At 34.5% G+C, this 16,212-nt stretch overlaps 3 protein-coding genes across 3 annotated transcripts; 1 reads left to right on the plus strand and 2 right to left on the minus strand.

The window, feature by feature from the left end:
- The first annotated feature begins 219 nt into the window (after positions 1 to 219).
- LOC129790026 (probable ATP-dependent DNA helicase HFM1) lies at positions 220 to 11,215 on the plus strand. The gene is made up of 10 exons (XM_055827188.1): positions 220 to 433; positions 495 to 1,468; positions 6,727 to 6,943; positions 9,088 to 9,275; positions 9,341 to 9,573; positions 9,693 to 10,011; positions 10,086 to 10,300; positions 10,362 to 10,450; positions 10,613 to 10,889; positions 10,947 to 11,215. Exons 1-10 carry the CDS (start codon positions 238 to 240, stop codon positions 11,200 to 11,202), a joined length of 2,964 nt encoding a protein of 987 aa, XP_055683163.1. The 5' UTR covers positions 220 to 237; the 3' UTR covers positions 11,203 to 11,215.
- On the minus strand, positions 1,489 to 2,244 carry LOC129790029 (pro-resilin-like). The gene is made up of 2 exons (XM_055827190.1): positions 1,960 to 2,244; positions 1,489 to 1,886 (listed from the first exon to the last, which is right to left on the minus strand). The coding sequence occupies exons 1-2, from the start codon at positions 2,041 to 2,043 to the stop codon at positions 1,677 to 1,679; spliced, it is 294 nt and encodes a 97-aa protein (XP_055683165.1). The 5' UTR covers positions 2,044 to 2,244; the 3' UTR covers positions 1,489 to 1,676.
- On the minus strand, positions 11,203 to 16,097 carry LOC129790027 (uncharacterized). Its single transcript, XM_055827189.1, has 7 exons — positions 15,468 to 16,097; positions 15,191 to 15,385; positions 14,272 to 14,531; positions 12,395 to 12,604; positions 12,065 to 12,284; positions 11,862 to 11,948; positions 11,203 to 11,746 (listed from the first exon to the last, which is right to left on the minus strand). Exons 1-7 carry the CDS (start codon positions 15,618 to 15,620, stop codon positions 11,261 to 11,263), a joined length of 1,611 nt encoding a protein of 536 aa, XP_055683164.1. The 5' UTR covers positions 15,621 to 16,097; the 3' UTR covers positions 11,203 to 11,260.
- Between the last annotated feature and the right edge of the window lie 115 nt (positions 16,098 to 16,212).

Consider the following 16,212-nt stretch of genomic DNA (forward strand, 5'->3'; position numbering starts at 1 on the left):
CCTTTTACCCCCCCCCCCCTTCGATCAAAAAGCTTATAAAAAAAAAACAAAAAAGGCATTGTCTACTTGAAAAAAAAACCTAAGAAAAAACAATGGACAAAAGTAGAATTCGTATCCTTTTCTTTAATGAATATTTTATTAGTTTATTTAACAAATCTTACAGATAATTCCAAAGAATCCTACAATTTCATTATTTTTTTTCCTTCATATCAGCATTTTATAGCTGCTAAATATTCGATGCTTTTCGCTGATATAGAAAAATTCAATGAGATGCAGGCAACGTTGTTTGATGATTGCGTCTGCACGGATGCATCGCTTTTGGTTGTAGCTCCAACAGGATGTGGAAAAACTACAGTTTTCCTTCTTGCCATGCTGCGAGAGCTTATGAAGGAGAATTCTCCAGACACGAAGATTACAATCCGAATGGTTTACAGTAGGAAAAAATATATTTTCCATTTTCAGGATTTCTTCAATTTAAATTCCTCTCATTGCAGTCGCCCCAACACGAGCCCTCTGTTCGGAAGTATTTGATAAATGGGAGGAAAAGTTCTCCCAAGTAAATATACGTTGCTGCGAGGTTACTGGGGAAACAAATACCACGACGGATCTGGTAGAATTGGAGAGGTACCACGTTATTTTGACTACACCGGAAAAATGGGATTCGCTAACGCGTCGATGGCGGGAGAATATCAATTTCCTCACGTCCATGAGGCTCGTGATGATTGACGAGATCCACCTTCTCAATGAGGCACGTCGTGGCGCTGCCCTGGAGGCCACAATTTGCCGCATGAAGATTGGCGCCCTCAAGAGTGGCACGGCCATACGGCTTATTGGCATTTCGGCAACATTGGTAAATGTGCAAGATGTTGCAAAGTGGTTTGGTGAGGCAAACACGAAAGCTTATACAATATCCACTCATTCACACGGTAGTAAAGTGAAGGAGAAGATAATCAGTGTGCCCCTGGAAGAGGAGGAATCATTCTTCAAAGTGGACGCGATCATGAATAGTTGGCTACCGAATATTGTGATCAGATACTGGGAATGTCAGCCCACCCTTGTGTTCTGTGGCACGAGAATGAGTGCTGAGGCGACAGCTCAGTACCTCGTGACTAATTTCCGTGTCAATCTACTGGAAGATCAGGTGAATTTGTTGTGTAGCATTGGCGAGCGGATCAACTATGGGACGCTAAGGGAATGCATCAGGATGGGGATTGGATTTCACCATGGAGGACTCACACTGGAGGATCGTCTTATTGTTGAGAATCTCTATCGTAGTACAAATCTGCCCATACTCGTGTGCACCCAAACACTAGCAATGGGAGTTAATTTTCCAGCCCACTTGGTCATTGTTAAGGCGCCCAGCCCCATATCCCCCACTGAGATGCTTCAAATGCTCGGACGAGCAGGTCGCGTTGGTCTCACGAGCAACGATGGAATTGCTGTAATTCTTACAAGGACGTGTCACGCCGTAAGTTTACTACACACACATTTCTTGTTCATCTCTTTAATTATTGCATTTATGATTATATACATAAAAGGTAATATCTCATCTCCATCGAATGGCGTTCATCAATTACAAAATAACTTAAGACTCCTCTATATCATTTATAAGTTTTTTTTACTGAAAAAAATAAGAATCTCCACTGAAAGATCTATAAAGATGTACGTCGCGCTAATTATCCAGAAAATGGGTTGGCATTATCTTGGAATGATATTTTTGGCACGAATCCCGATTCACCATCCACTGAGTAAGACACAGTCATGAGCCGATTGTCAGGCAGCAGGACGGAGTATTGTCCTGTAACCTTGCCGGCTGCATCTCCGATTTCATTCTTATCGAAAAATAGATTTTGTTCCGGATCCTTCACTTCATACTGATACTCATACTGCAATATTAAATTGAAAAAAAAAAATAAATACACTGCTAGGAATCCTTTAAAAAAATGTAGGATAAACTACCGGTTCAGGCCTCTCATCGGGACCCTGAGGCCGTGAGATCACAAGGGTCACAAATGCACACAAAGTAAAAAGGATCTTCCACATTTTCTCTTTTTCTTTCTTTATACAAAATCAGTCCTTTGTCACTATGTTATATACTCCACTCTTAAGACACCACTGGTAGCGTTTCCTTTTTAGCGATAGATAATATGCAAGAGACAAAAAGCAACTAATGACAAGGTGCTGACTTTTCGTGCTTTTTATACCGCATGGCGCTCTATTGTCTCTCTTTTTCGCAGTGCGATCTGCCCGTGTGCATGCTGGGGGGATAAGATGAAATGTTGGGTCAAAGGTAGTTTTCTTAGTTCTCTTTCAGAGGCATAACTCCCCACTTGGAAAAATTCTCAGGAGAAGGGGAGTTGATATGCTTCTCCTTCCGCAAATGTATAATATCATCACAAGATGATCCTGAAAATTATTTTTTTTGTCTATAGATTAAAGATAAAATTTCTGTATAAAAATTTTACTTTTAAGAAGATCAATCATAAAAAAATATTCAGGTATCTATATCCTGATAAATAAATTGATTTCTTAAAGATTTAGGGAGCAATTTTGGACAAAATAAAATATATTTTGTCTTTTGTGAAGTCTACAAAAGACATTTTATGAAGAGCAATTTTGAATAAAATATCTTTTGGGAGACTTTTGATATATTTTGTCGTCTTTTGTGACGTGTTTTTCTTTCGAGTGGAGAGTTTCAGATGGAAAAAATAAGAAGAAGATAACATTCCTATTAGGTTATGTTTACGATTGGGGCAATTGAACAATCTGAACTGAATTAATTTTTAGGGAAATTAAGTCAAACATGCGTGTTGTCTATTAGGTACCCCAAGGATGTTGGGAAAACCAAAAAAACCATCTAGTTTTTAGCTCATCAGTTCGATTTTCATTACACCAAGAAAATGTTAATGAGTCACTCTGATATGATTCTCTTTTACATGAATTGATTGACTCATATTTTATTGCATTAATTAGCCCTACATATTTCGTTTTTGCACATAAGAAGTCGCATCGGGAACATAGGGAAGGGATCTCTGATCCAAAATCCTGATTATATAGGGTTAGAACTTGTCAGCGATCTCCCAAATTTTTGCCGGAAAGACAGAGAAATTCTCCATAACATTTTTGCCCAACACCGCTAAAAGGGAAAATGGACACAGCTAAATTGGCTGAATTTCATATCATTCCACAAATTCTCTTTGCACAAAGCTTCACAATTACCCGAAATTGCATTATTATCCCTATTTCGAGAAACATGACAGAAAACTTCTAAAAAATGCAACGCGTAAACACCAGTTTGACAAAAGATTTTGATTTTATAAAAGCACCTCGACGAGATGCTTGTAAAACACAAAATATTTCTTGTGTAATGTACAAATTATTTTGTGCAAAATTACAATTCTCCTATAAAAATCTTTTGTGGAGACGTTCTCACAAGATTGTCAAAAGATTGACACAAAAAATCTTTTGTCTTTTGTCTAAAATTGCATTAAACGTCAAAATTTTTCAGTTTTTCAAAATATTTCACCTATTATTGTACCTAAAATTGCAAAAATTTCTTTTGTGGAGAGATTGACAAAAGTTTTAGAGAAATATTTTGTGCAAAATTACATTTAATGTCAAAATATTTTGTATTTTCAAAATATTTTGTCTTTTATTTTGTCCAAAATTGCTCCCTTATTTTTGATTTTGGACTCAATTTTATTTATATTTCTCTCTGATTTTTTTTCATCCTCCTCCCACAATCCAAGGACAATTTCTGAATATATTTTATAAAAAAATATTCATAGGTCCAAAAAAAAAACACTTAATTTCCTCAAGTCAGATATCTAGAAATAAAATTAATCTAGGAAAATTTTCTTTTTAACAAAATTCCAACTCTGGTATTAATTTGCGAAAAAATTCACTTTCTATGTGTAAAGTGGACAAAACAAAAAAAAACGAGGATCTTGTTATATAAATAATTTATTAATTAAGTTAATAAAGTGGGGGAATTACCAAGAATTGTCGAGGTATAACCTTGCTGAGAATATTTTTCTCCTATATTAAAAATTCTAATTTATGATTTATTGTATCAATTTTTTGTGCTTTACAAAGTGTACACATATTTTTTAGAGATTTCCTACACGTGCAAAGGGAACGAGTGAAAGAGAAACATAGAGGGACGGAGACAATGGTGCTCCTAATTGAGTAACATTTTCCACAAAACATTTTGGTTTCCATAAAATTTTAATTTTAATTAATGGTCAAGGTATTGAGATTAAATTGTCTCTCTTCCACTTTGGCGGGAAACGATGGCAATGTCTTGTTCTGGAGGAGAAATATCGTGCGAATTTTGCGTTCTTTCAAATTTAGAGTGGCAAATTATTCTATATAATACGCTCTGCAATTAATTAAATTATTTTTTTAACGTGGTAATCGGTGTCGTTTAGTTTTAACACCTACAAAATGTGGTGCTCCTTTGTTCACTATATGGGAATAATGCGATATGATGCCCCAGTGGGGCTTTGTTGAGCATTTTGCTCTAAAATGAATGCGGTGTGTTGTATCGTCTGGGGAACTCTCGCATATGATTTCGTGAAGATTGTTGAATTTATCCCATCAATTTTGTGCAATTTGATAAACAACTTTAAATGGTAATTGAAATACTTATATTTCACAAAATAGTTGCATTTTGGGTATTCCCAGGTGACTTGCTGAATTAATTCATATAGGTACATATACCTATGTGCAGTGCATGCATATATAGTTGTTCAAAATGCAAATTTCAATCGAATTCTCTCGCGTGTTAAAATGTGATCTTCTCATTCTATTGTATGGAGTCCGTGGTGAGTTATTTTCATGACATTTGATCAATCACGATTGCCATATATATTTGAGACCATCCACTATTGGTGCATTAAATGCACACACTGTGTGCAGCCGTTTAGTGGCGGCATGCTTGCTTTGGAATGACTGCGAAGAGTATACATGGGAGAGTGCATTGGTTAACCTATTTGGGCTGATGATGGGCAAAATGTGTGATCTTCTCGTATTTTATCTTCCACTTCATAGTTCTTGGTCACACACCCAAAGAGAATTCCAGTGTTCGGAACATCTTGCATTATACAGACAATTTTTGCGAGCTGCTCCTTTTCGTACTTGGCAATAGAATTAATCGTGAGATTGATGCCAAAGTACATCAATGTATACCTTGTATTGTACTCATAAAATATGCTTTTAAATACCTGTACGTTATTTTACACACGTGAAATGGGTGGGTGGAATTAATTTTTCTCCTAAAGGAAATCTGCTGATTATATTTTTCAAATTTTATTTGTATTAAAATTAGGCCAAATGTCCTTAAATTAATTTAATAAAAAAAAGAGTTATCAACGCAATAATTCTAGATCGTACCACGATTACCAGAACGTTTCAGTAGATCATTAATTATATTTTTCAATATTCTCAAGATTTCAAATAAGTCGAAACATCGCTGAAAAATACATAATTATTATGCTTAAAAATTTAGACTACCTACCTGTAGAACAGTGCAAAAGAAAAACTCATTTAAGCGCAGTCTTTCAAATCATTAACGTGAATGTCAAGTTTGTGTTATAATAATGTAAATTAATAATATCTCGAGGTATTTTATTACCATATTTATACCCGTTTTTATGCCTATTTATAATCCAATATTGTACAGAAAATTCTTTCCAACATAATACAAGAAGAGGACATAAAATGAATTTTCAGATAAATTTTCATAAGCAGGACAGGGACGGTAGGAGCGAATAGTAAAACTTCGTGTAATATTATTCGAGAGAATAATCTAATGAAATAAATCAAACAGAAGATGTACTGTGAGGCAGATGGAGAGGAAAAATCTTGTTGACATTAAATGTTAATACAATCGCATGATATTTATGGGACTGCACATAAATTATTAATGAGTAATCCTCATTTTATTCATTGTAAATCGTATAGGAATATGTACCTATTTAAAAACATAATAACATAATATTCCGTGAATTAGATGAAAATGCTATATATAATATACAATTTATACAATTAGATATTATATTGGATAATGTTAATGGAAACTACCTTTTCGATTTAAATCTTTGTCATGCTGAATTCTCTGTATCTGAGAGGTTGAATTGCATTTTTATAAAAATTATTATTTGATGATTTATTGTGATTTTATAAAAACTGTTAAAACAATTAATGATGATAATGAAGAGAAGAATCATTGGGGTTAATTTTCACTGGGCGTTCCTTTTTGAATGTTGATTTTCTCAATTTCATTGCATTTAAAATAATGAAGATTTCAGTGGACAAGAGCGCATTGACTCTTTTGCCTAAATATCAACAAATTGCTAAAGAAATTTGCAGTAAATTATCTTGTGGGTTTTCTTAAGTATGTTTTATGTACAAATAACTTGCCTTTTTTGCATTGAGTGTCATTTTATTGGCATTACAACGAAAACGGCAATTTTTCACATTGTGCCGCGCTACCACGTCGATTACAGCATAGCTTTTGCAAAATAAACGTTCGCGGTGAGAGTGAGAGAGAGAAAAGGAGATGCAATAGAAGAAGCAGAGTTTTAATGTAAACTCCATTATGCAATTTATATGCGATATTATTATTTGAATGTACATCTGAGAGTGACACTGACCCTTATATGTAGAAGCATCTGTGCGGTGTGTGATGAAAAGTGATACATAAATTTCCTCTCTCAAATGCAGGTGATTTACCAGAATTTGCGAGAAAAGATTGGGCCAATTGAGTCAAATCTTCATAATAATTTGGAGGAGTACATTAATGCGGAGATTTTCACGGGAAATATTGTGAAGCTTGAGAGTGCAATTCAGTGGATAAAAACAACACTATTCTACGTTCGTCTTCACATCAATCCCACCCACTATGGCTTTCAAGAGGACGCCGTAGAAAATCAATTATCAGGTAATACATTTATGAGCAAAATATTATTTTTTGTATGTATTTTTTAAATTAATTTTAAACATTGTGTGTTCTTAAGCAAAAATTTTTAATTGTTATTTTACCGCATGATACCGAATGCATATGACAAGGAGATTAAATGTACTGGTAAGCTGACCAAGCTTACGAGAGCTGTGTTTCTTTCAGTGTACCAATTTTGTGCTAGCAAACTAGAACGCGAATTAGTTTAAATACGCGCAAAGTCGGGAAAAGTAGAAAAGTCATACCCTAAGAAATGTTTGGAAGGCCATATCTCGAGAACGGATCCATAGATTTTTATAAATTTTTTTTTGTTTGAAAGGTCTTGAAGTCAGCTATAACATATCGAAAAATGAGAAAAATTTATGTCGCCATTTTCGAAAAATTCGAGTTCGAAATTTTTGAAAACTTTGTTTTTGATTTTAGCGCCTCTTGCGGTCATTTCTCGAAGTTGCAATGTTCTAGACATTTATAGAGTTTCACGAAACCTTTCATTTGCGCTTGAGTTGATCAAAATCGGACTTGTAGAACCCGAGATATGACATGCCAACTTTGGAAGGCTATATCTCGAGAACGGCGACATAGATTTTCTTCATTTTTGGCATGAAGCTAGATAATATAGTCAGCTATAACATATCAAAAAATGAAGCAAATCGATAATAGCGTTTTCGAGATATTCATCGAAAACTCATCGAAAATTTTGTTTTTGATTTTTGGCCCTCTAGCGGTCACTTTTGAAACTTCGGATGTTCTAGAGAGTTGTAGGGTTTGTTGAGAGCTTTCATTTGAGCCTGGGTTGATCAAAATCGGTTAAGCCGTTCTCGAGTTATGGTCGATTTTCGATGAAAAATTGTGGCGGCCATATTGACTAAACGGCTTGACCGATTTTCGAAAATGAGGTATCGTTGGAAAGCTCTTGATGGCCCCTACAACATATCAAATTTTCAGCCCTCTAGCTATAATAGCGGCTGAGATATAGCGAAAACAAAATTTTGAGGTTATTCAAAATGGCGGACGGAGGGGTGGGGGGTAAAATTTGACCTCATAATCGGACGTCTTCCAGTCGATATTTAAACTTTGCCGTTTACCGCAAGTCTCTATCTATTACCGTTCTCTTGCAATTTAGGTTTGTACTACGGCCGGACGGCCGGCCGGACGGCCGGCCGGAAAAAAAAATTTTTGGCGCATACGTTTTTTGGAATGTGGGGACCCTAATTCGTGCTCATCCCAAGTTTGAGCCCGATCTGACGACTTTCGATTTTGCTCGGTACACAAAAGCTGTGTCTGAAAGAAACACAGCTAAAAAATCATAGGTAATGACGTAAAATTAAATTGTGACTCAATTTGAGCATTTATTTAAACATTTTTGTAAAAAAAATATTTTTTTTTATGATCCATATGTGAATTTTTTAAAAGAACATCCTGTAATACATACAAAAAAAAATGCATAAATAAACTTGAATAAAGATTAATAATTAATAAATTATTAAAAGGATGTTAAAGGAAATTTAAAATAAGTTAGTTGGATAAAAATTCTCAATCTTTGCTTAAATTTAATTTAATTCATACGTATCGATTTCAATCTACCTATTATTTTCACACAAATCTTCTCATATGTGTGTGGTGCATTTTGTGTGAAGAAATATGAGCATTATTAATGATAATATATTGGATATTCAGCTATTTGTTTAAAGCACTTTGCCAGATGTGCAAATATTCACCTTTCTACAGGTGACTTTTGCGCACTGCAAGATTCACTTGTATTTTTTTTTGCAAAATAATTTTATGGAATGTGTCGATAAGGTACGGCTATGGAAAATGCGGTGGACAGGTTGATTATTGTTCTGTCATTTCAATGTTGGCTTTTTCATGTGAAAATTGAAATTGAAGTAATTATTGTAATTGATGATTTAACTGATTTGTTTATTCTTCGGTCTACTGCACATTCTAACTTACCATGATTCGTGTTTGTTTTTATTTTATCTCCAAGCAAATGACTAAAAAAAATTCCTTAAGCACATGTTCTGCCATGCTGGGGATGAGCAATTTGCGAAGCAATTGCCGCTAAATTATCACCTATATGTGATTGTATGCACCTATATAAAATAAGACTGTATGTATTTTTTTAGATCTCTGCCAGACAACAATTGAGAGTCTCAAACGACGAGGGCTTATTAGTGAAAATGTTGGAACTTGTGCAACCAGTGAGTCGATTAACGCGATTAATTCCCCCGATAATACCCTTTCATCCACAATTTATGGTTCACTGGCGGTAAGATACTTTCTTCACCTGAAAACTGTGAATACCCTCCAAAAGGTAAATTAAAAAAAAAATTTTTAATCATTATTTAATAATTTTTTATGCATTATTTTCTACACAAGATTACTGGCAGGGAAAAAATATTCCAACTCTTCGACATTGTATGCAAATGTTCGGAGTTTGAGCATCAATTTGTACTCCGTAATAGCGACAAGAAAATTTTGAATAAATGGAATGAAGGGAACGAATCATATGATACCATTGAGGATGATGAATTTGGCACCGGAAAGAGCAAAGATACTCTTCGCTTTCCAATATCTGGGAAGATTAATTCGATAGCAGCGAAAGTTTCTTGGTACGTCATTAATAAATGTTATCCTTCCTCTAGTCCTGCTGTCTGCGACCTCTCTATGACCTCTGTGATTTGCTATGCTCTGGTTTTTCTTAACCCCAAATCATTCTTTTTTCTGTTAGTTTGCTTCAGGCAATGTTGGGGAAGTTCAATGTAAAAAACACCCATTTGCACGACGAGGGTGATAAAATGATGAAATTGGCCAATCATCTCACCAAGTGCATCATAGAAATGCTGAAGATTGTTCCAGGCGAAAAGTTTTGTGCTTTTCTCAGTGCTCTGAGGCTTCTGAAATGCTTCACAGCTGAATTGTGGGAAGATTCGCCGTATGTTTCTATTCAATTGCCAGAAATTGATGAGAGGATGGCACAAAAATTGGCCAACTGTGGGAAATGTACATTTGAGGCTCTAAGAGTAATCCATAGTTGGACTTTGCGGAAGGTAAAAAAATAAAATTCAGTATTTTGGAACTTTTGCCTGTATTTTATGTTGATTTTCTTTTTTTTTTCAAATAGCTTTTCCCAGAGATCTCAGACATAGGAAGGATAATTGAGGGGGGCTTAGCAGGAATCCCTCAATACTCGGTGAACTATTGCTGGATAGGAAGTACAAAGATTTCCGTGAAAGTGCACCACCGAGTCAAAGCGCATTGTGATAATGAAAGAGCAACTGTTGCACTTATAGTGGGAGACGCAAAAAGCAATTCTTTGTTGTTCTACAGTGAGAACGTGTAAAATGATATGGCAAAATTGTGCCGGTATGGATCATGAAGTTCTTGGGTTTATTTACAGATTCGAGAAAGGAAATAGCTACGAGGCTAAAATTGATATTGCGATCAATTTCACCAGCATCCATATTCACTTGATTCATCTTTCCCTTGGTGAGTTTTTTTTTCAATTATATCTACTCTTAAAAAAATTCAATTTAATTTTTTAGAATCGATGATTTTTTTAAAGTAAAATTATTAGAAAAGAAAGTTCGCTGCTGACATTTTTTTTTACCAAGTTAACAAGTAATTTTAATTTTTGTGTCCCGATCATAGTTGGCGTTGATGTTCACATTGAATTATCGGACAAAGACAGATATTCCCTGAATGCATCCAAGTTGAACAGTCAAACTGAATTTGTGAACAAGTCGCAAAAAAATCATAAAGATCAGGAGAATATTCCATCTGAACCACGCAGTCTGAAGATTTTGAAAATGGATCAAGACAATGAGGCAGCAAAGGATGGAAAAACTGAAGCACTTGTGATGGAAATGTACAAGAAGTCACTGGATCACGTTGAAAATGATAATCCTGAAGATCCCTTTGCTCTAGGGTGAGTTGAGGTGATTTCCTGTAAAGTATGAAATTATTATCTGTAATAATTTTACAGTGTTGAGGACTTCTTCAAACAGTTGGAATCTAATATGCAACAGCGGAATACTGAAATGGAAATTAATGCTCATGGCAATTCCAAGGTCAATTTGGGAAGTAGTGCAGGCAATAAGGATTTTAAATCAATCTATGAGCACGAGATGACGTCGATACTGAAGAAGCCGTATCAGGTTTCGTCTTCACGCAATCTCAAAAGTGAATTTTACAAGAAAGTCGAGAAGATTGTAGAAGAAGATACTAATGACCACCATTAATCCCTCTAGAAAATTGTATATTATTCTTCCCTTTTATAAAAAAGATGAAAAATACTTTTTAGTAATAAAATGTGCTATGGCACACGACTTTTTCCTCGGGAAGACCATCAACTTCACTTTTCTCTGATATCTCTTTTGTAATCCCTCCAGATGGTGGTGGTGTCTCCTCGACAAGACGCTTTCTGGATGCCAAATCATCTAGGAGCGATGCAGCACGTGGGAATTTGAATTTCGACAGACTCCTAAATAGTTTTCTCTCCTCATTTTGGGATTTTCCACCAACTTCAGGCATAGATTTGGTCATCCTACGGCTATAGATGCGCTTCATGCGATTCTTGATGGAACTTCTGTGTGAGCCCCATCTTTTGCGAAATTCAGCTAAGGATGTTGAAAATGGATGCGGCTCCGAGGTACTCTCTTCACGTCTTCGGTGCCTCCGTGTGAAATCCGTAAAGTTTTCCATGTTTATGCGACTGGAAAAGTACTTCCACATCCCATTGCGTCCTTCTCTGCTATCATAGGACATATCACTCGCGATTTCAATCTAAAGAAGATAGAAAATAATTAAAAGGTAAAATAAAGGAAATTTTTAAATCTTCTCAACTATATTATCAAGAACATATTTAAGATTCTTAAATTTATATATTTTTTATCCTTACAGGTTCATAGATGTTATCCTCTTCATCGGATTCGGTACTTTTTCTCATTTTTTCGCAATTTTCCGGCAATGTGGGCAAGTTGACAATCTGTTCGTGAGTAAACATTATGTAAATGCCGAGGGATGTGATAAAAGAGATAAGTGGTGTATTAATAATGAATAAGGGTGTTGAACTTGATGTCATATTTGTGGTATATACCATACCTCTTCGTAATCACTGGAAATGTTTTTCCCCCTTTCTTGTTCTTCTTTTATTTTAGCCCTCCTTGCATATTTATCTCTGAGGTCGACTGCAGCATAAATAGGCTCCTCATTTTTTAATGTATTTCCCTCATTTGAAATTTCACTTTCATCCTCATCACATGCTAGGGAAATTTTATCGTCCAGCGTTATGCACAGAGTTTGCTCTTCAGTGTCACTTGGGCTACAATGAATGAATGAATGGCAAAAAGAAACATTTTATTAATATTTAATTTTATGAAAAGAAAAGGAAAGTTTTAAATATGCTTGAGTAATGAATTTTAGAGAACTCACTAATCTTGTTTACTTCCAGCTAATGCCTCCGCACTTTCCTCGAGAATGTCTTCGTCAATTTTCTCTTCAATGTAGTTCCGGAGGTGGGACACACTACATGCTGTTGCACTCATAGTGCATGAAAACATCTTGCCACTGCGATGGTATTCGAGACACTGATTCACTGCATTTCCCCTACTTGGGTTGCTTCCCTCATACAATCCAGAATCCCTATATTCGGTGTTTGGTATATTCCACAGCACACGCAGCAGCAGTGGTGAAAGAAAAACAACAAAATATTGGTGAGAAAGTATAATCACAATTTCCTTTTATCCACACACTGTTCATTGCATGCAAGAAAAATGATTTTGGTGTTTTTGCTGAGAAAATCTCTTTGGTTTCTTTTTATATACATACATAGAAATCTGATAAATTCGTGCGCAAAGTTTCCACAATAGAAGATATTTTCTTATGAGAACGTATTCTCTTTTTAAATTCTTTTGAGTTCATTATGAAAGTTCTAAGCAAAAAAAAATACATATCATGTCAATTATGCCGATTATGCCTTAATTTAAATTTGTTACATAAGTAATAGACTATTTACCTCTAAAGTCATGAGGTGGTTTATTTATCGAATAGGATGATTAATTGATAAATTCTCCGTAGGGCCCAACTAATAGTGTTAAAGTTTCTATTATAAGCTTTTTTATGATTTCAAAGACTTTTTATCAAGAAATATTTTGTATTAGAGAATTCCCGAAAAGTTAAAGAAGGGGATGATTCATTTAATAAAAATATTTTGCTTCCTCTTTGATCCATAAAAGTTTATTTTAAGATGGATATGGACTGACTTGTAGACTATATGAGCCCGTTTCCATTTATTACATTTTATTTGTATACAATGTTAGGTATACTTAATAAATTCTGTGTTTTCCGGCATCACTGGTCAATTTCATAAAGAAATATCCTAGAAAGTCTGATATTGATAATTTTTAATTTAATATGATTATATAAGATATATTCTAGATAATCTCTAAAGAAATAACTGTTCTATTGTGCAAAATAACTTAGCAAAAAATAATACTAATTTAAAATAAATTATCCGATATGAGCGTGATATTCTTAGTAGAGAAGAGAGAAAAAAATAATAATCTGAACCAGAAGCAATTAAATTCGTGATAAATTTTAAGATTTCTCAATGGGGTTAGTCATTAACATAACCGTGGTTACTTCATCACAAGTAAATTGGAGAAATATAAGTAATAAAAAGAGACTTGCATGTTGTTCCGAAGAAAAAAACAGATCTTATAAAAATCACCCAGCCGATATTTCACGGTCTTTTGGGATTCAGTTTAAAAAGAATAAAAAAAAGCGCACAAAAACTCGTGTCTAAACTGAATTTCATTGAGCTTCATCAAAATTCTCATTCATTCCGTAATATAGAAATTTCGCTGTATAAAGAGTTTTTAAAGAGTAGGTATGTTATTATATACATTTAATTTTTGTGAAAAGAATTTCATTGAGTGCATTTTTGGCAAAATAATTTCTTTGGCAATATTTCGTGTGGGCAACATTTTCAGTAGGTATACAACAAACATACGAGGGGGCATGCAAATGAATTTAATTCTCGTGGTATTTGGGTGTTTTTGTGAAAATATCATTTGTGTTCCAGCATTTGAGCATTTCGTTGAGCCCACCGTTTTAAAGGCTAATTTTAGAAGTAGATTTATTTTTAAAAATAAAACATTTTACGTGAGGAGTAAAAGAGCATCACAGAGCACATTTTAATGTCGAAATCGACGAAGGGGAAGAATTTATCAAGATGAGTAAAATAAAATACTTTGGGAAGAGTGAGATTTTTTTCTATTAAATGTACAAAAGAAGGTTAAAAAACTCACTGAATAACGGCATTCACGTATTCTGTGATTTCAGTTTCTTCATTTTCCTCGTCGTCTGTGTAGGTCTCATCGTCAAAGTCGCGATATTTGAGAATACGTGCTGTATTTTTAATTATTGGCAACTTTGGCAGTCTTACGCATTTTTCCACTGATGTGGAAAGTAATGCTAAGCCCGCCCTTGCATTTCCGCTGTGCTGTTGATTGAGACTATCCACAATTGAACTGATCCACTGAGAGCATTCTTTGGTGTCGTTGCAACGCTGAAAATGTCCCCAATAAAAAATTTATGTTACACCACAATGCTTCTTCCGGAAAGGAAAATTACACCGTGTCCCAATGAATTTACAAAATACAATTTTTTTTCTACACTTTTGATCAATTTTTCTATCTCAATGGAAACTTTAAGAAAGAGGTCGATTCTGATAAAAATCTTTTCTTTCCTATTCTAACAACAAGTTGTTAAAAGATTTTGACAAATGGTTGTTTTTTAAATCATTATATTACCGTTCTATAAAAGAAAAAAAAACATGATCCACAAAAAAAGTAATTTTCCTTCAAAAATCCGATTAAAGAAACAAATAAAATGTAAAAATCTTACTTTTAAATTTTTTTTCCAAAATACCAAGAATCTTGCAACTGATGAATTTCAAGAAAAAAAAGATAAGATTTATATGAAAATTTCGAAAATTTAACCCAAAGTCTAGCGATTTCTTATTATCTTTAAAGTTTTACAGGACGCATTTTTTGAAATTGTTGCCAATTCTTTTGGCAATGAGTTTTTCTTCTTGCTTGGCTTATTTCCCTGGTAATTCAAAGAATATGTAATTAACTTCCTCGTTGAAAATATTAGCAGATTAATTGAGACACCGTGTAACAATTCTTTTGTATTATTCATAAAAAAAATAATGAGTTTTCATACAAATGTATAGACTATGTTTGAGGTTGATTCAATTGTGAAACGAATCCTTGATGCAGGACGAATTACAGTGCCTGGGACAAGATTGAGGACATCACGAAAGGGGGCAAGTTTCTTTTCATAATCCTCACGTGATTTGTATGAAAGAAGTAATTGATTTTGCAGAATAAACCATAATTTTTGCCAACCACCCACTCGCTAAAAAAAAATATGAGATTCTATGAGCAATAAGAATATTTTCGTGGGAGTGTGGTGAATCTTTATGCAGCAAATGACTAACATTTCTTTTCTTTTTCAGATAGCCACACATTTTAATCACAGGAACTTCTTCGAATGACTTTACTCTGTCCAAGGATGAGACTTTCTGCGATGATGATGGTGCGTCCTGCTCCAATTCACGCGGTGACTTCTTCACCACCATGAATTTATGCATTTTTCGGTGCTAAAACTTTCACTTCTTTTCTTGCAAAATATGTTCATTTGAACATCAGCAACATGAACAGCAATAAATTATTTTCTGATGAGCTATCACACGATTTTTTTGTTGATTTTTTTTGCAACTTTTCTTCATCACTAACAAAATAAGGCATTTTCGCGCCAAAAATTCTTCACATAAATCTACATTTTGCACAAAACATTCTTTTTTTATTGCACTTTTGATCACAAATTGTTCACAGACGACAACTCCTGTAGATGTGCTTTCCGGGTTTACTGCCTTAAGAGAAATAACGAGCTAAAATAACTTTATACTGATTGGTAACTCTCTTGGGGGATTAGAGGAAGAGCCCAGAAAGGTATATACAACTTTGTCAAAATCCAGAATAGCACTATAGCCTCTAATTGCGTCTCCCACTTTTGAGACACCTCTTTACACACATTTTCCGAGCACAATGGACAGAAAATTTACACTAAAATGAATTAAACACAAAAAGTCATACAATGTACTCCTCTGTACGTTCAGCTCGGATATACAGAAGGTGGGGAATTGCGGTCTGTTGGGCACAATCTTTTTTCTCGCTCTCTTC

Source organism: Lutzomyia longipalpis, chromosome 2 (genome assembly GCF_024334085.1).
Source record: "Lutzomyia longipalpis isolate SR_M1_2022 chromosome 2, ASM2433408v1".
NCBI classification, from domain to species: domain Eukaryota; kingdom Metazoa; phylum Arthropoda; class Insecta; order Diptera; family Psychodidae; genus Lutzomyia; species Lutzomyia longipalpis.

Bases quoted from the DNA above. Each gene is read 5' to 3' on its own strand.
- LOC129790026 (XM_055827188.1), top strand. From the start codon at position 238: ATGCTTTTCGCTGATATAGAAAAATTCAATGAGATGCAGGCAACGTTG. The intron at 9,574-9,692 runs GTACGTCATTAA...TTTTTCTGTTAG, and splicing joins ATAGCAGCGAAAGTTTCTTG to TTTGCTTCAGGCAATGTTGG. The intron at 10,890-10,946 runs GTGAGTTGAGGT...ATAATTTTACAG, and splicing joins GAAGATCCCTTTGCTCTAGG to TGTTGAGGACTTCTTCAAAC.
- LOC129790029 (XM_055827190.1), bottom strand. From the start codon at position 2,043: ATGTGGAAGATCCTTTTTACTTTGTGTGCATTTGTGACCCTTGTGATC. The intron at 1,887-1,959 runs GTAGTTTATCCT...TTAATATTGCAG, and splicing joins CCGATGAGAGGCCTGAACCG to TATGAGTATCAGTATGAAGT.
- LOC129790027 (XM_055827189.1), bottom strand. From the start codon at position 15,620: ATGCATAAATTCATGGTGGTGAAGAAGTCACCGCGTGAATTGGAGCAG. The intron at 14,532-15,190 runs GTATGAAAACTC...GGACATTTTCAG, and splicing joins CAAACATAGTCTATACATTT to CGTTGCAACGACACCAAAGA. The intron at 12,285-12,394 runs GTGAGTTCTCTA...CATTCATTGTAG, and splicing joins GCTGGAAGTAAACAAGATTA to CCCAAGTGACACTGAAGAGC.